The sequence below is a fragment of the Mangifera indica genome, chromosome 19, assembly GCF_011075055.1.
Source record: "Mangifera indica cultivar Alphonso chromosome 19, CATAS_Mindica_2.1, whole genome shotgun sequence".
Taxonomy (NCBI): domain Eukaryota; kingdom Viridiplantae; phylum Streptophyta; class Magnoliopsida; order Sapindales; family Anacardiaceae; genus Mangifera; species Mangifera indica.
Window position 1 is genome coordinate 10082929 of NC_058155.1, and position 19503 is coordinate 10102431.

Sequence of the window (19503 nt, forward strand, 5' to 3'; positions counted from 1 at the left end):
ATATTAAATCATTTAAAATTAAATCAAATGTAAAAAATATATATAAATAAAATATTGTTCTTCAATCAATTGGTTACTGTTTCATCAACCTTAATAAGATCAAACGGCCTGCGTTAACAAATCAAAAGCCATTGATGAGTGTTTTTGTTCGGCGGATTATTAAACAAACAGAAAAGGAAAAAGAGTGTTTTTATAAGAAAAAGACACATTTTTTAAAGTGACAATGCATCGAACGGCAAATAAGCTTTTGTTACTTTGTGCCAATGGAGGGTCCTTAGCTTCTACAATCTCTCTCTCTCTCTCTCCTCTCTCTTTCTCTTCTCTGCTGAATCGATCCACTTCTTCTTCTCCTTCTTCCACTACTGATCCCGTAAAGGTTTAGCCTGGCAAGTGTTTAGCTTCTCGCTTCTAAGATTTCTTGCTCTGTGAGTGTTTTGCTTGCTCTTTACTTATTTTTGGCTTTTTTTTAAGTCTATTTTTGGTGGTTCTCTTGTTGCTTATCTCTTGTTTTTCACTTCATGCTTTCTGTTTTGCTTTGTTGATAGAGAAAGCAAAGAGAAATAGAATGTGTTGATGTTATTGATTTATTCGGGGTTATTGGTTTCCGTACAGTGAAAAAGTTCAGTTCAGTTCATTCAGCTGGAGTGAACTAAACGGTATGGCTGCATGAGTAAAGTTTTTTTTTTTTTTCCTTCATTGTCCTATAAATATAATTTTACCTTTACTACGATTGGAAGTTTTTATTTTTTATCAGGAACACACCTATACATAGTCCTTTTTTTTGTGTGTATATGAGTTTGTTGCTGTACTCTTTTCCTGCATTTATTTAATTTTAGAAATTCTGGTTGTAGTTGTTTTAGATGAACCCTGTTGATTCTTTATTAATTATTTGAAGTTCATTTCCAGATTTCAATGAGTATTAGTGCAAAGATTTAAGTAGGCTGAATTTTAAGCACTAAGCACTTGTGCTGCTTAACTTAGTCTTTAGGCCATCTTTAAGCTACTGTTTGACTTGCGAAGCTTCACAGCGTATATTTGTATTGATATTTTGTGATTATTTGTATTTTTCTTTCATACAATTACAACAAACTGAATCGCTAGTGATTAAATATTATCTTTTTTCCCACTTGTACAAAATATTTTTCGTTTGATTTTGTTGTTGTTGTTGTTGTTGTTGATGTTGTTAAAACAAAGCAGAAATAGTAAAGGTTTTAACTTAGGTTATACTTGAGCTACTGTTTGAGTCCATGGATCTATTAACTTTGTGCCGCAGTATCAATTTTGACCTTGTTGCTTTTAGCATATTTTTTTTCAGAACAATACACAGCATGATTTGTGATCTAAGGGATGCTTTAGTATATTTTTATGTATGTTGAATTGTTTGCTTAGCAAGGATAGCCAGCCGTTAAAGAAATGCATTTCTCTTAGATTCAAGTCTTTTCCATCAAAAAAGAGAAAAGGAGTGTGTTCTCTTTATTCCTGTGTCATTCAATTTAAGATTCTGGTTTTTATGTTTTTGGATATAACTTTGTTACTTATCCAACTGTGTAGGGTGATTTTTGGTGGTTTTTTTGTTTCCTGAAGAACGTTGTTACTCTTAGATTACACAAGCTACAGAAAATTTCAGTGTTTCTGTTTTCAAACTTTGATGACTCCACCGCTACTTGGTGTTGGGGAGGAAGGTGGTCCTGGAAATGTCACTTTACTACCTTCTTCAGCCTCCATGGAGAGCATATGCCAGAATGGCTCTGAATTAAAGGAGCGTAACTACATGGGATTATCAGATTGTTCTTCAGTGGACAGCTCAGTGGTCTCCAATGTCTCTGATGAGAGCAAAACAAGCCTTAATCTTAGGGCTACTGAGCTGAGGCTCGGACTTCCTGGGTCTCAGTCGCCTCAGAGAGATCCAGAACTTTGTCTGTTGAGTACCACACAGCTTGATGAGAAGCCTCTGTTCCCTTTGTATCCTACAAATGATAATCTCTATCCAGCACAGAAGAATGTTGTTTCCGGCAACAAGAGAGGATTCTCTGATGCTATGGATGGGTTCTCAAAGGTAATAAAATTGCATTCCTGGAGGGGATTGAAAGTTTTTCCTCAGGATACCTGACTTGGGAATGATTCATTCTGTGGTGCAGGGAAAATATCTTTCTAATTCTGAGCTCTTGTCACCCAGGCCTGCTCCAAACTTAGGACTGAAACCAGGTTCTATGCTAGATAATGTTGGGGCTCAACCAGCCAAAGCAAAAGAGTTAGCAACCCAGAAAGCAGTGCAGGAAAGACTTCATGTTGCCGGTGAAACTAGAACTAACCATAATGGCTCTACAAACAACAATAACAGTGCACCTGCTCCCAAGTGAGTGCAAACCAGGATTTGGTGATTAGTGAAGGCTTAGTTTTGGTATAATAATTATCTTTAACCTCTTTCTTTGGCAGGGCACAGGTTGTGGGTTGGCCACCAATTAGATCATTTAGGAAGAACTCTTTGGCTACCACTTCAAAGAACACTGACGAAGTAGATGGAAAAGGAGGGCCTGGTGTTTTGTTTGTTAAGGTCAGCATGTATGGAGCTCCTTATTTGAGAAAAGTAGACTTGAAAAATTACTCAAAATATCAGGAATTATCTTCTGCCCTTGAGAAGATGTTCAGCTGTTTTACCATTGGTGAGTTTTTTGAGACATTCTATCTTAATTGGAATTTTGATAGCTAGAAAAATGTAATGTTAATGCTTAGCTGATATTTCTGTAAAGATGCACATTCTAGTTATCCAGTTACTGCTGTTTTTGTGTGATGTTAGGTCAATATGGATCTCATGGAGCTCCCGGTAGGGAAATGCTGAGTGAGAGCAGGCTGAAGGATCTGCTGCACGGTTCAGAATATGTTCTGACATATGAGGACAAAGATGGGGATTGGATGCTTGTGGGTGATGTCCCATGGGAGTAAGATCTAATTCCTTGAATGTTTTGCTTTTTGCTAATTTCTTCTGGGCAGCTGATTTAATAGTTCAACTTGCTATTGACATTGATTGTCTGAGATCTTTAGTTTTTGAGCAAAGTTGATATTGTAGTATGGGAGAGTTTTAAGTTTGATAGTACATGTGACGTGAAAGTAGTGGCATATAGTATCATATAGGAATTAAAATGCAATTATGTCCACCATACAATTGTAACCAGAATTAATTGGTTATGTTGGTTGTCTGTAAATTGGAAAACTTGGTTTAAGAACTGGCAAACCAAGGCTTGCAGAGATGAAAGTAGATCATTATTTAATTTTGTTTAACCCTCGAATAAGATGTGTTGAAGAAAGTTGTATTCATGGCATATAAGAAACTCTTTGGCACTGTCATGACTTGTATTCAGTGATGTTATGTAATTTAATTTCTCATATTTAATGTGGACCATCAACTTGCATCAGGAAGGAAACACATATTTTAACCACAGCTCCTATTAAAGGAACAAAAGCTGAGTTGGCCTATATGCCATTTTGGTTTTTCATAAGTAGGAATACCTTTTTCCTCTGTTGAATCTTCTATATCGATGCATGTATTCAATTTGTTACATTTATTTAACACAAAATCAGTCAGATCAGTGGAGACACAACAACCTTATCACCAAGAAGCTATTGCTTCTGCACTTAACAATAAAACAACTTTGACTTAGGTGGAAAGACTAGTTAACATTCTTTTGATCGGTCATTCTAACTTGTGCTTCTTTGTCTGTGGCTATGCATAATTGTATTCAAACTTATGGTGTTGAACTTATTATTATACATACATTGTCAGAATGCTCTTTGACCTTGCACTGTAGTCTAATTCAATCTGTGGACTTATTTCAGGATGTTTATTGATACATGCAAGAGACTGAGGATCATGAAGAGCTCTGATGCCATTGGCCTAGGTATGTATATATTACATGGTTATTATCCACTTAAACCAAACATGGCACCTTGTATGATATGGGAGTATAGAAGCACCAAAAGTGAAATCTCTTTTGGAAATGTCCTCAACATGCATGACAAGGAAGATTATTAACTTTTCGATCATGCCCATTGCCGAGGATCTCCACTCTAAGGAAGACTAAATAAGATATCCCAACTTTTTAATTGGATGTCAATTATATTACTTAAGTTTTTCTGAATAGTTTAATAACATGTAGATCATCACTTACCCAAAAAAAAAAAAAAAAAACATGTAGATCATCCTGGGTGACACTGCACTACTCCAAAAAATAGACCTTACAAGTGAATGGAATTTCAATCAATTATAATTGCTCCCTTCATCCATCCCAGAAGTAACACATTTACTTGGTTGCTAAACTCATTCCCTCTGAGGATGTCAACTTGTTGATGTGGTTGAACTTGGTGTATCAATCCATGTTATTGCTTATGACCTTGTGTCTCTTGTATGTCAAGTTAGTGCAATTGTTGTTTATAGTTTTTGTGTAGTGAGAATGTAATGCATAAAGTCTAGTTTTTTAATCAGATTCATATGTTTCATATTATAACAATGATTGTACCTAGGCAGATCATTTTACTTGCCAAGTGAAATTCTAATCTGTCTCCTTTGCTTAAGAGTATTTTTCCAGCATTTTATGGCAGGAATCTAAAAGAGTTGATATTAAAAAGTATTCTTGAAATGTTCAGTTTGATATGGTATTCTTGAATTGTGAGATAATGCTGTGTCTCCATTATCAACCATACTGGTGTCAGTTATCATCTTACTGTGAGACCTATGGTTCAACTTCCCTTATGAGTTCCACATATCAACATACTTTAATTGATTTCCATGCACATTCATTGTTAATTTTATATATGCACTATCATACTCTCTTGAGATTCAATTGGTTGAGCCCATTTTGCTTCAAAATTATTGTTTGTAGCTCCAAGGGCCATGGAGAAATGCAGAAACAGAAATTAGCTGCTGCAGACATGATTGTCACTATCCATCCAGCAGTCCTTGTGATAAATAATTCCAGGAGAAGGTATCAAAGCACATGCATGAACCATGAACCAAATTCTTCTTGTATGTCGAAGAATGGAAGGGTGTTGGACCGGGTAGGGGATCATGAACATCTTCCTTGATCATGTTACTATGTTTACATTCTCATTGTGAGGTATTTACATTCTCTAATCTATGTTTCTAATCTATTATAATTATGTAACTCCTAGACCTTTTATTTGGGAGTACCTCTAAGATTGGGACAAGTTCCTGTTATAATACAGGCACCTTAGTTTGTAAAATGCATTGGCTGTTGAACCCATTATGTCTGTGTGTATGCTAAAAGACAGTGTGCAAGTTATTTGTAACTCATCTATGTTAACTTTCTGTATGTGGCCGTGCTTGATGCTTTTTTTTATTATAACTTGGGTGATCTGCTATAATCATGTGGTGAGCTTGAAGAGTAAGGGACTTAGATATTTAGATATTGCCAGCCATTAATGATATGGCTGTCGGATGGTAATCATGTGATGCCACAGATTTTAGGCCGCAATTTGCTCTGAATAATTTATGTGGTTGATTGGGGTTGTGGCTGCATCATGTCATGCATCGGCTTAGGAAAAATTGTGAGCCATAGCCTTTTTGGAGTGGGTAAATAACCCTTTGGCTTGAGTTCAATTTAAATTACAAATAGTTCCGTTTAAGTTTGTTGAGTCAAATATAAGGGTGATTTGAGTTTGATTTGAATAAAAATAATTCGGTTTGAGTGTAGTTTAAGTTTCTGGTTCAAATATGTGCTTTGGATTTTATGATTTGTTGACAAAAAAATATATTTTATCTGATAATGGATAAAATGGTATTATTATAATAATTGTTTAATATAATTTAAATGAAATTATGAGTCAAATTTGAATTAAATGAGTCACTCACTCAACTCATGAGTCGAATTAAGTTGAACAATTTTTAAGTTTAAATACAGTTTAATTTTAAAAGTAAGTTAAATCTTTTGATATGTACTTGATTTTAACTTAAATTTAATGAATTTAAGTGGGGTCAAACTGGGTTGATCTCACTCTCAAATTCAAGTTAGCTGGGTTTAGGTCTACTGGTAGTGGAGCCGTTTTTTCCTGTGTAAACATGGATGAGTAGGTTATGAGCCATTTGTGAAGAAGACGCTAATAGGTTTATCTTCTAATACACGAATGAAGCACGTGGAAGATGAGGCCGAATCTTATAATTGCAGAGCAATAATGCAAGCTTCAACCACTGTCAGAATAAGGGAAAATGATCTCTTACAGTTTTGGAAGGATTGAAAATGATGGAAAATATTTGTCTGCGATATTTGCAATAAGCCAAATGAATTTTGTCTGCGTATGGACCCATGAGCTTCGTCTTGAAAAGGGACAGTTACTGAGATTTCATTGAAGCTGCGAAGATTCCTTGAATTTTCTCTCAAAGACTTAGACTCTTACATCAGCTCAATTATTTGTACATTCTGTTGGGTAGATTCAAATTCAATTAAATTAAATTCAAGTTTAAATATGATATCAAGCATCAAATTAAAATCAATTAAAATAATATTATTTAAATTTATTTAAATTAAATTTTTTTAGATTAATAAATTAAACATAGTTCAAATTCATATTTCAATTTGACAATTCATAATTCTTAGGCCTGAGTTTACTTACATTGAATTAATTTTTTGATATATTCTAGAAAAAGTTGAAGTGGAATTAAAACAAGGGGGAGAAGAGAGATTTTGTCCAACATCAATGCATGTATGCGGTCATGTCACTGCCAATGAAATGAATTCAAAGATTTGGGTCCCTCCTTCCACTTTTATTATCAATCAAGTATATATAAATAATAATATATTATTATATAATTAAATATTATTTTTATTTTTAATTATTTAATTATATAATAATATATTTCTTTATATATATATATATATAATGCTACTAGGAGTCTTTCAAGGTAAAGCTTAAGCTGGTAGTCATACCCAATAATGCCGATATCAACATGTCATGATTGTGTTTGTTTTATATTTATGTTGATTATGTCATGATGACATGCAGATTCTCTTTACGATAATCACTTGCATTTTGAATCAAGTTCATAAAAGCAGGTGATTTCTGGAGTTCTCTAGGATTATGTTATTTTGGTTTTTGATTTATCAAATTTACGAATATAAAAAATTTAAAATGAATTAATTAAAATAATATTATTTTAATTAATATATATTAAAATAATATTAATTTAATTTATTTATATATCTAATTTTATTCATGGAATATTCTGAGCAATCAATGTGGCATAGTGTGTCTTTATCCAATGGTTGAAATTGAATTGAGACAATTTCTGCAAGAATATCAACAAGGATTAAAACCCATGACCTGCCTGCCTCCAGTCAATGCCCATTCCTTTGAACGAATGAAGGTGAAAGGAGAAGAATGCATCCTTATCCTCCAGCTACATGCAGCAAATTCAAATAACCTGCAAGAAATGTCAAAGTTAAAAGGCTTCCTCGTTTGGTGTTGGGGAACAAGTCAACAAGAAGAATACAAAGAATTTTTCATCTCTCAGCAGACCCTTTTAATGGCTCATAAATGGTGTTTTGAAAGGACTGATAATGGAAAAATTCGGTCCTAAACCATTCTTGCATGACCATCTATATAAAATATATATATCATCATTTTTTATTATTAATTTAAAATTATTTAATATTATAAAATATATATATAATTATATATTATTTATATACTCAAAATTAATACACTCTAGTTGTTATATATTAATCAAAATTTAATAATTTAAAATGAAGATAAGAAGGAAGCCATGTGCAGACGCTCTAGTTGTTACGTTTTAATCAAAATTTCTTCTTCTTCTTTGAGAAGAAAGTTGGGAGTTGTTATTAATCATGTTAGGTGTTATAATTATACCTTGACTTGGTAAGAGATTGTTAGCCCTTGAATAATTAATCACGTTTTAATAATTGGGAGTGGGAAAGTTGAGATTCGTTTTGGATAATTTTTTATTATAAAAAAAATAAACAATTATTATAAAGATTGATTAATTATTTATAATATAAATATATATAAATTTGATAAAAATAAATACAAATAGTTATTATATAAAAAAATTAATAATTATAAATAGAACGATAATAAAATCAAATTAATTTATCGTATCACTATTGGTAATAAGAGATTATCTGAATTTTTTATTACGTTGAATCAAATTAATTTCCCTATAAATAAGCTTGACGGAGTACATGAATTTAACTAACATTTCATCATCTTGAAGTAAAACATCTCTTTGAAATGCAAAGTAATCAGTCAATGAAAACATTCCACATGATTTGTTTTTCCAGTAAAGGGAAGGGAGCTTGAGCTGGGGAAAATGAAAGTGTTGAACGTGATAAACAAAAGGATGTCTTGATGGTGCCAACAGCAAATGAAACGGTTGGAAGATTGAAGACGCAACAGAAAAAGCAAGAATTGAAGTGACAGATTCATATAAAAATGCATTAAATAAGTGAAAAACTGGAGATGTGAAGAGAGTTAGATTCTGTTGCAGTGCATGCAAAAAAAAAAAAGAAAAGAAGGCATGGTTCTTTTAGGTGAAAAGCACTTTTGACTGGTGCAACAATTTCTCTCTTTCCTTCTAGAGGCTAATCTCTATTGGTTAATTAAGATAATTATTCCGAGAAACTTTTTCTATAATCTCTGCGTCGAACTTTAATTAGGCCAAATCTGTCTCCATGTCAACAAACCACGCACTAATGAAGAAGATAGTCACAGAAACAGATGGATTTTATCAGCAAAGCACAATTAATTAATGTAGTGAAAGTTGGTCACAAAAATGTAGGTGTTTTTCTACTCAAGAAAAGGAACTCTCTACCCTCAATCACAGAGTCTTGCATTTCAGTGTCCATTCTTAGCAGAGAATGCCGGTTGGGTCCACTTCATGATGACAATTCGCCCATAAAATTAAGCTTCCGGTCTACTCCTTAAATGAAAGGGGATTCCTTAATAAAAATGGGATAGAGACAAGGATGACTAAAGTCCTCACAATTGAAGACGGAGATAAATATATTTTTTACACATATCTGTCCTCTCTCCAATCATCGCTTCTTTTACATATTTCTTAAACTCTTACATATTGAATTACTTTTAAAAGTTTTAAAATATAACAAATATATTTTGTCTAATACACAATAAATATTTCATTATTTTTGTAACGAGAACAGAGAAGAGAAAGTGTAAGAAAATTTTTTGACAAAGATGACGAGGGGAAGGATAAAGAAATTTTGCTTATAGAAGGGTACAGAGATTATTTACCATCTCTATATCAGGAAGGGGATGGGGACAAGGAAATGTTTTGCCTACAAAGGCGGAAATAAGAATTAAGGTATTTAACCCCTACTTGTCCCGTTGCCATCTCTACCATCTACGTGCAAGAATCTTAATAGAGATTGGGTTTGTTAGATCAATTGTCTTATCTATATATGCAATAACAAACAAACATATATTTTATCATAAGGTAATTAAGCACCCAATTAAGTCAAGAATACTTGTATAAAACAGTTCATGAAATGGGCAACGCACTTGTTCAGCTGAGTTCAGGTCACCCAACGCCAATGGACCTAAAGAATTATTTTTTGAAAAACGGGAGAGCTAGTAGGGCTTCTGGGTATGGATTTGTACAGGAAAAATATAAAGAAATAGGCCATGCTGGTCATGCCAGTATTAATTTATAACTATATATATTTTATGGCTGTTAGAGATTCTAGTAGTTATAGACTCAATGGCATGTGCCCCATTAATTGCAAAATCTCATCATCTCAAACGCCACAAGCAGCCGCAGGCAAAGCCTTGTTTAATGTCACTTTATTATATTAACTCTTCTTCCCATTTAACTTTTATACGATATTCCCTCTTTATTATATTTGCTTCACCTACCATTCATTGCCTTATTATTTATTTACTAGCCAACTGTTGCTATCTCATTTCCAATACATTGTAGTTGTTTATTGAAATGATGTGAATTGAATAGTCACAAAACAGTTTTTTTTTTTTTTCAAAACTAGGAATCTCACCTGAGACAAACCCTTGATTTAATGGTCAAATCGTTATATTGAATTGGAATCAATCACATTAAATAAAATAAACCCTAGACTTAGTGATCGACTTCACAATTACTGAATCAGATAAGTCAAAAGTTTAATCTTGATATATCATAAAAAGATATTTGAATTCATATTCTTTTATACAAAAAACTTCATTCTTTATCACCCAAACTGCTCCTTAAAAATTCTAAAACAGATACTGTTGAGAACACTTGATACATACTTTTACATGAAACCATTTGAAATAGGCAGATTTGGGATTTTAGTTTCTTCATCCCAAATAAATGCTTTAGTTAATTTAAAACTGATACGAAGATGGGACCGAGTCCACATGACAAGGCCATGCCGTCGCCGGCGCATTGCTTACATAGAAACTGCAGAAAGAAGATGTCATCTCTCTCTAATCCTATTTTAAGAAATAAACCAAATCTAAGTGATCTCATTTTTCTAATGCCTTCTGATTAGGGAATCCTTTGCCTGTTAAAAAGAGAGACTAAGCAATTTCCCATCCAGTCATTTAATATATCCCTTTAAATTTTAAAGCTGCCTCAGCACCCCCTTTTTTTCTATTTCATTCTCACATTTTCCTGGTGTTAATGGCCTAATCAACCCCTATCACCATTATTATCGTGACCTCTTACCTCAACAAGTCAATCCACATTATCAACCTTTCAAGCCACAATCCCTCTTATACCCACCTTCTCTCAATTTTATGTTACATGTCTAATATAAAAGGCGGAGTTATCATCCTCTTTATCTTGATTAGCCACCCTCTTTCTTGCAACCATTATCTCTCGACTTTTTGTTATATGTCAAGTCAATTTTTACCACAATTATAACTATTACTTTTCTCTTGATAAGTCACTTTATACTCTCAATTCATTACGCCCCCTCTTTTTCTCTCTCACCCACCATCTCGCACTTTTTTGTCAAACATAACTTTGACTAACCTACACCTTCACTATTCATAATAGTGACATCCACTTCCTTGGCCATCCATTGTTGTCGGTTCCCTAACTTGCTTACAATTTCAATTTTTTCGTTGTCATCTTCATTAAAGTCAACAAATTTTGTGGTGGAATTTATTCTTATGATCGGATTTATTTCGACAGTTTATGGTTGGGATTTGTTTTGATAATTGAAAAGGAGTGTGGGGTTGTGGATTGTTGAGATAATTGTGGTGAAGACAATGGTTAGATTCTAATAAAAAAATAGTAACTAAAGTTTCTACATTTTGAGTGAGAAAATAAATTTCTACATTAAGTGGCCGAAAATGTGTTTTAAGTTTACACCTTGGTTAGGAAAATATTAATCCTCGTTAAAATAATTAAACGTATTAGTACAAAGTTGAATTAATATTAGTTATAAAATTGAAACTATCTTAAACAAGATTTGATCATGGTTGCATACACATGACACATGGGTGATGGCATCACAGAATAAATGGTGAGAGGTCTTGGGGTTAATTAAAATAAAAAAGTGGTCAAATTCCAAGCATTAACAAAGGCAACTTGGAAATAAGCAAAATAATGGGATCTCTTCCATATGGGATGTCCAGTTTTGTCATGTGATTTATGGGCATTTTCCTTTATAATAATTTATAATTTTTAAGCTTCATATTCATCCTAATGTCAAGAAGGTTGTATGGGTTTTTTATTATTATAATAAAAAATTTAAATTTATTTTAGATTCATTTAATGAGTTAAAATTTTATCAGAATTTATTAACGAAATTATAAAAAATTCTTTCGACAAAAAAAATTAAAACTTTGGGTTTAAATTAACATCTATATTTCTTGCTTTTTTTTTTTGGATTTTTCACCCCCATCTTGTATTAAAAATTTTTTTTTATTAGTTGATGAAGAATAAATTGGTATTAATTGATTAAAAAAATTGAAAATATTAATTGAAAACTTAGATAATGATATGCATCTGTCACTTCAAAACCTTAAATTTTAATTTTTATTCAGACAAAAAATCAAATTAAAACTTTGAAATATCTTGTTGTATTAATTATTAATATTTTGGATTGAACATTTCTCTGGTCTCTACAATATTTATTCGGTATGGTCCATTAATAATGAGATTTCGGGTATCATGAACATTGGTCAGAGATGGGTCGTTTACCTTACCAAACGGTAGGACCCGAATTAGAATCCGTCACTAGAATTGTCATTGGGCTCCACTAATTATTTCACTTAATAAGAATTTTTTTTTTTTTCTAAATTAATATATAAAAATGGTTGGTCATCTGAAGTCTGAATCACTGTCGTGTTTTTTGCCACGTGGATGATGACATGGTATCCCACATGGCCCGATGGGCTCCACACCCAGAAAGCTAATACGCCGTAATTAAGACGTAACTAGATGGGTTTTATAAATTATAATTTGTTTTAGGATCCAATTTAATTTGTTAGGAAAGAAAGCACTTCAAAAAGAGAGTCAACAATTTAAGCATGGCAAGATTAAGCAAAATTGGTAAAAAAATTCATAATCTGGATCATAAAATAAATAATAAATCTATATTAATATAATTTTAAGTATCTAATTAAATATTTAAATGATGAGTTACCTAAACATTAAAAAGTTTTAGATACTAATTTTTGAGTAACTTATAAGACTAAATTTGAATCGGGTTTATTCAAGTTTAGACTCAATTCGAACAAATTTTGATTTGAGAGTTAAATATTTTTGAGTTCAAATTTTAAGAATATTCGATTTGATAAACTCATAAATTTGTAAAATTTTATCATAGATTAACTAAAATAACATCGTTTCAATTAATACACATCAAAATAAAACCGTTTTAGTTATTTTTTCCTCAATTAAAGTATCAACAAAATCAATATTCTGTTTCTTGGGTTAGCAAAACTAAATGTTACAATTATTCTATTTAAGAGGTCAATAAAATTAATAAAATATTATTTTTTTTTTTAAATTTAGATTCGAATCTCTACCACACTAATAAAATCTTTTAATTAATTATTTATCTTATGAAAAAAAAAACAATTATTCTATTTCTATACTCATAATCTCGTCAGGTAGGTCTTAATTTGTAAAAGAAAACCTACCCACCTTTCAAATTTTAGTTGAAAATCCATTACTCCATGAATTTTGTTTGAGTGTTGTCCCCGGAAACATAAGCATAGGACCTTATTGGTTAAACATTCACAGAGCCTAACTTTGTAGCCCTGCCGAAAAAACGAGTTTTTTTTACCTTAAGAGTTTTCCACACGTAAGTTTAAACTAAATCATAAAAAAAGATACAACTTTAGACTATTAAGTTATGCCTAACCTAACTCTAATTAAAAAATGATTAGGTTAAGACTGAGTCATACTTTATCATAGGGAGGAGTTGACAATCGATGAAACCCAGTTCAACAGTTGAGTTTCCCTATGACTGATAAACGTCAGCAGATAGCTAGGCAAACGGCGTTGGAGCTTAAAAAATGGCCCCACGTCTCTGTCGGAATTATTGACTGTTGATGACATGCATGTGAATATTCATATTCACATTCACATTCACAATTTCCACAGAGCAAAGCCTACACTTCCCTGTCAACTCACTCTGTAGCTCTCTTTTTTCGGGAAGGTACCAAATTTATTACTTTGGGAGTATAAACCCATTTGAGTATGATAATCTGTTTGAAATAATTATTATTAAAAATAAGAAATAATTTTAGGTTAAAAACACTATAGATGCCCATAGAAAGAAATGAAATAAAGGGGGAGGCAAGGTGAGATGGTGGGCATATGAAAACAAACAGAGGGAAGCGTGGCAGGTGAAGATATATTATATGTAGTGAAATTGATGAAATGGGAAGTCCATGGTGTAAAAGGAGGAGTCAGAGAAGACCGGGATAATAAGATGGAAACCACAAATGGTAGGACAAAAATACACAAGAAGCGAAAGGAGCCCCTATGTAATGCCTGGAAAATGTTCTCTGGTCTCTGGTCTCTGGTCTCCGAACGACTGATACTCTTGGATGGAAACAAGGCAAGACGTGGGTGTCTGAGCCCATTCTTTGCCATTTGTGATTCTGTGTCTTAAATTGCAATTAAAGTTTTCACTTTCTACAGTGATACGGTAATTAATACCCAAGATATGCAAAGCTGTAACCTGACATCAAGGTTTTTTAATAATTTCGATAATATGTATTTTTTTTCTACGTACAACTTTATAGCCTGCATCCTAGGTTCCTTCCTACCCGTTGATTTTACTGGTGCATGGAAACTTGAGATGTACTAACTACCTTTGTATAATATTAATCCTCTAGAGACCCGCACCAACACAACCCCCTGGTCCCACATTAGATACCATTTTTGAAAAGATACCAGTCATAATCGATGGCTATTATAAAGCTGAAACACGGGAAGCTTTGTAGTTGCGTTGTATAGGATAATTTCTGTTTAGTATCTTACAAATATGAATATGACTGATGCATGAATAACAGAGAAGTCCAACAAAGCAGTCTCAGAATCCAGTTGCAACGTATAGCGTGAAGAACACGTTCCATGTGCCGTTTAATGACACCTAGTTTTGGCGCGTGAAGAGAGATTTCACATCACAAAGAACATGGAGCATATATGGGATGGCGATCATTGCAATGGATGAGTTCATTGGTCGGTGGCCACAACGTGCTCGTGTTGTATGGCACAGAGATCCCCGGCCGTTGACCGGTAATGTAAAAAATCATACACGTGCCGGTAACTCGGTTGAAAATTTGAAATTACTTTTTCAACAAATATAAATATAAGGGAGGCCTTCACCCTCTATAAAATCACACCAGCAGAGGGAGTAGGTCAAAAAGGCTTCTGGTTTTTAATTTGAAAAAAAAAAAGAGATGAGAGCAATAGAAGAGAAGGGCATGACCCTGCAGTTTTCCTTCTATCTTAATAATCACATCACTTTGTCTCTTTGCTTTCTTTCATCTGATCCCATGCTAGTATAGCTCAAGTCGATCTCACCATTTTGTCTTCCGTAGAGTCTTAGATTGATCAAAAACAAAACTTCTGTCGTTCATATCATCTCTACCAAAAGATAGAATAAATTAGGTCTAGGTGGTATTTAGATATATACATTGAGAAAAGAAAGTAAAGAGGGTTTTTTGTTATTATCTTCTGGTTTTTGAAGATGGGCACTGGTTGGAGAAGAGCTTTCTGCACGACGATCCCTCGAGACTCAGAAGTCACCACTGTTTCAGATAAGCAACAACAAGTTCCTAGTACTAGTCCAAGCCCCAGAAGTTGTACAAAGCTAGGGTTTTTTACGGGTAGTAGCAACCCTTCTACTCCTCGTTTGCAGTCTCAGCCAGTCTCAAGCCCCAGCTTGCGTTGCCGGACTACAACTCTTGAAGCGCCTTCGACAAATGAGAGCCCCAGACTCCAATGCAAAACCACGCCTAAATCAACCAAGAGTCCCAAAACATCACAGGTTTCTAATCCATCCTCTCCTCGATCGCCTCTCAAGTTATCTCTCTTCAAGAACAGCTTCAAGTTCAGAGTGAGTAAATTTAACAACAAAAGGATTGACAATTTATTTAGTTGTGCTATTTAGTGGTTCGTAGATCGTCTAGTGAGTAATAATAACGAAGTTTGACTTTCTCTGTTTTTTGTTTACAGAGTAGCTGCGGAATCTGTTTGAACGGCGTGAAGACAGGGCAGGGCACAGCCATCTACACAGCAGAATGCTCACACGCTTTTCACTTCCCTTGCATAGCCTCCCACGTGCGAAAGCACGGCAGCCTCGTCTGCCCTGTCTGCAACACCACCTGGAAAGACGTTCCTTTACTCTCCGTCCACAAAAATCTCGGCGCTGCAGAAAATCCCCACCATAACCACACCGACTCACACGATAACGTCATCAAAACTAAGATAGAAGAAAAGAAGATGATTGAATCGTCTCCTGGACTTGTTAAAACCTTCAAACAAGAACCAAAACCAGATTCAAGATCCTACGAAGACGACGAGCCGTTGCTATCTCCCACAGCTGGTGGCGGTCGCTTCATTCCGATTCCGGAGGCAGATGAGGATGTCCAAGAGGAGGAAGACGATGTTGAAGAATTTCAAGGCTTTTTCGTTAATTCGAACTCTTCTTCGTCGCTCAAATCGGACCAATTTCACATTTACGGCAGAGATTCGAGACACGTTCAGATTAGACTGTTACCAGAATCTGCTGTTATCTCTGTTGGTAGAAATTATGAGACGTATGCAGTGGCATTAAGAGTGAAAGCACCACTTCCGTCACCAGTCATTAAAAGCAACAACACGGCGTCCCATCGTGCGCCTATCGATTTGGTGACTGTTCTTGATGTTAGTGGTAGCATGAGTGGAGCCAAGCTGCAAATGTTAAAACGCGCCATGCGTTTGGTTATTTCTTCTCTCGGCTCGGCTGATCGGCTTTCTATTGTTGCTTTTTCTGCAAGTCCTAAGAGGTTGTTGCCTCTGAGAAGAATGACGGCTCAGGGTCAGCGCGCTGCGCGGCGCATTGTTGACCGCCTCGTGTGTGGTCAAGGGAACAGCGTTGGTGATGCTTTAAGGAAAGCTACTAAGGTGCTTGAAGATAGGAGAGAAAGAAATCCAGTTGCAAGTGTCATGTTACTATCCGACGGTCAGGATGAGAGAGTCCAAGTTAATGGTGCAAATCAACGGCGAGGAAGCCACGCGTCCTCCACACGCTTCGCTCATATTGAGATCCCAGTTCATTCGTTTGGATTTGGTCAAAGCGGCGGCTACAGCCAGGAGCCAGCCGCGGATGCTTTTGCTAAATGCGTTGGCGGGTTATTAAGCGTTGTTGTACAAGATTTAAGAATACAGCTCAATTTCGCCTCTGGCTCAGCGCCAGCTGAGATTGCAGCTGTATATTCATTCAATGGAAAGCCCACTATCCTCAGCTCAGGCTCAGTACGACTCGGCGATTTATACGCTGAAGAAGAAAGGGAGTTACTGGTGGAGTTGAGAGTCCCTACACCGGCGGCTGGATCCCGCCACGTGATGTCGGTGAAATGTCTTTACAAAGACCCCGCCACTCAGGAAGTCGTATACGGCGCCGATCAAGCCCTTTTGGTACCCTGCCCGCACGCTGCTCGATCATCCGCACCGAAAATCGAACGGCTAAGAAATCTATTTATCAGTACACGAGCCATAGCCGAGTCACGAAGATTAATCGAGCACGACGATTTTACCAGCGCACATCATTTGCTGGCGTCCGCTCGAGCTCTTTTAATTCACTCCAGCGCAGAATCGGCTGACGATTTTGTGAAAGGCTTGGAAGCGGAATTAGCAGAATTGCATTGGAGGAGACAGTATATGTTAGAGCAGCATCAGCATCAGCAACAGCAACAGCAAATGATGATGCAACGGCGGAGAGGAAGCGAGAGGGAAGTGATGGTCGTGACAGACGAGAAAGGAGAGCCACTGACACCGACTTCGGCTTGGAGAGCCGCTGAGAAGCTGGCTAAGGTGGCTATGATGAAGAAGTCGATGAATCGAGTCAGCGATTTGCACGGCTTCGAGAACGCCAGATTCTAATAATCAAATCATAATTTGATGAAATTTATAATATTGGACATGTCGCAGAAATACAACAGTAGGGACAAGTTGGTAAGGAGGGCAACAGTAGGCCCACACTTGCTTGATTGGGTAGTTGTATTAAGCTTGTGTTCTGTCTTGTGGTTTTGAAATTTCTGAACTCCATTTCTTAAAATTGTAGTCAAATTAAAAGAGCTGTAAATGCTAGTGTAATGGAGCTTTTTCTTTCAATTAGATCTATGGTTTCATGTTAAATGGGCCAGTAAAAAATAGGACAAAATGATTGGGGTTACTATGATTCAATAATTGGACATTTCATATTGCCTTTGATGTTAATATTATGTCCAAAGTAAGGATTACAACGGGACGGGTAAAAATTGAATATTTTAATCTTTGTAAAGGAAACTTTTTCTTCTTTTTGCCTTGTTCCTAATATATAAATGATAGAGAATTCTCATCTTTTTTTTATTGAAAAAATTTCTCTCCTCTTTTCCTCCTTATTTTCGTGGGAAAAATTTCTCACACTTTTTTGTTTCCATTTTTTATTATAATAATTATGAAAAATATTTATTAAATGTTAAAATATATTTATAATAATTTAAAAATTTTAAGAATAGTTTAATATATAAGAGTTTAAAGAATATATAAAGGACGGAACAAACTAAAAATGGTAAAAAAATGATGGGTTGACGATATATTTATTTTTTTTTCATTCTATCTTCAATTATGGGAGATTTTAGTCATCTTATTCTCACTCCTATCTTTGCCAGGGGATTTTCTTCTCAATCAAGCTGAAAGGGGCCAAAGACCCCGTTTTTCTTACTGAAAACTTATTTTATACAAGTGTCATTTATTTATTTTCTTATGATATGGAAGGTGGAATCAATCACCATCTGGTGTGATAGTGATGGGTTATTTGTATTGGCCCTGTAAGGGATACGAGGCATTATTTGAGCAAATTCTATGTTAAGGGTAAAACACATAGGGCTCTCCACTGCCCTTGCATAGAATTAGATTGTATAATTAAAGCCAGTTGATTGTCTGGTGCATGTCCATCTATGTCCCTCGGTGTGGTCCATAAAGAGCAGTGATCAGTCAGAGTCGATTGAAGGGCCAATGCATAAAAAATGTGAGGACTTAGTGGACCACCCAAGGCCAATTCCCATCAAGAAATGACAACACAAGCACACAACGTGATTTTCTCATGTGGGGAGTCGCATATTCCTCGTTTGCATCACTTAAACAACACGTTTGCTCAAGTTATTGCATAGTGTATGATATGATCATCTTAATAAGCTTTATGATTTTGTCAAAACTTACATGCAGAGAACATAGGCGGGTTTCCCCGATTATTAAAAAAAAAAATAACAAATAATATATTATTATATGGTTGAATAATTTTGAATTTAAAATATAATAATTATTCAAATAGATAATGACTCATTATCTATATATTTATTTTATCTACTCAAAATATGTACATATAACATTACTCTTTTAAATTAAAGATAAAATAATATTTAATCATATAATATAATATTATTTATGTATCTATTTATATATTTACCTAAAAAAAATATCTTTGTTCTCGGTTTGAGGTAATTATAGCAGTCCTACGAGGTTCATGTAGTTTAGATTCCTACAATATGGGGGGATCCCATGCTACAAAGCTTAGACTCTTAGTAGCAACGATGAATTAGTTTAATTGTTTGACCATTAAAAGAGGGCTCTTTGTCAAGTCCAGCCCAAAGAGCAAGAACGAGATTGTTTGGCATCTAACTTATAAAGGCTTCTCTCCTCAGCGTAAGAGAACATGGTAAGAAAATTTTTTTGGAGGCTTTCAAAATATCTCGTCTTTGGCAAATTTAATTACACTTGGGGTAATTTTAAGGCAATTCTAGTCGTCC

The 19503-nt window shown here is 34.6% G+C and overlaps 2 protein-coding genes across 2 annotated transcripts; both read left to right on the forward strand.

Moving 5' to 3' along the window:
• Window positions 1-220: 220 nt before the first annotated feature.
• LOC123203401 (auxin-responsive protein IAA8-like) lies at window positions 221-5304 on the forward strand. The gene is made up of 8 exons (XM_044619766.1): window positions 221-425; window positions 613-656; window positions 1552-2056; window positions 2139-2356; window positions 2437-2663; window positions 2798-2939; window positions 3835-3896; window positions 4878-5304. The coding sequence occupies exons 3-8, from the start codon at window positions 1649-1651 to the stop codon at window positions 4913-4915; spliced, it is 1095 nt and encodes a 364-aa protein (XP_044475701.1). The 5' UTR covers window positions 221-425; window positions 613-656; window positions 1552-1648; the 3' UTR covers window positions 4916-5304.
• Window positions 5305-14838: 9534 nt separating this feature from the next.
• Window positions 14839-17830, forward strand: LOC123203497 (E3 ubiquitin-protein ligase WAV3-like). Its single transcript, XM_044619849.1, has 2 exons — window positions 14839-15569; window positions 15689-17830. Exons 1-2 carry the CDS (start codon window positions 15201-15203, stop codon window positions 17594-17596), a joined length of 2277 nt encoding a protein of 758 aa, XP_044475784.1. The 5' UTR covers window positions 14839-15200; the 3' UTR covers window positions 17597-17830.
• The last annotated feature ends 1673 nt before the right edge of the window (window positions 17831-19503 follow it).

Bases quoted from the DNA above. Each gene is read 5' to 3' on its own strand.
- LOC123203401 (XM_044619766.1), top strand. From the start codon at position 1,649: ATGACTCCACCGCTACTTGGTGTTGGGGAGGAAGGTGGTCCTGGAAAT. The intron at 2,357-2,436 runs GTGAGTGCAAAC...TTTCTTTGGCAG, and splicing joins AACAGTGCACCTGCTCCCAA to GGCACAGGTTGTGGGTTGGC. The intron at 3,897-4,877 runs GTATGTATATAT...TATTGTTTGTAG, and splicing joins CTCTGATGCCATTGGCCTAG to CTCCAAGGGCCATGGAGAAA.
- LOC123203497 (XM_044619849.1), top strand. From the start codon at position 15,201: ATGGGCACTGGTTGGAGAAGAGCTTTCTGCACGACGATCCCTCGAGAC. The intron at 15,570-15,688 runs GTGAGTAAATTT...TTTTGTTTACAG, and splicing joins AGAACAGCTTCAAGTTCAGA to AGTAGCTGCGGAATCTGTTT.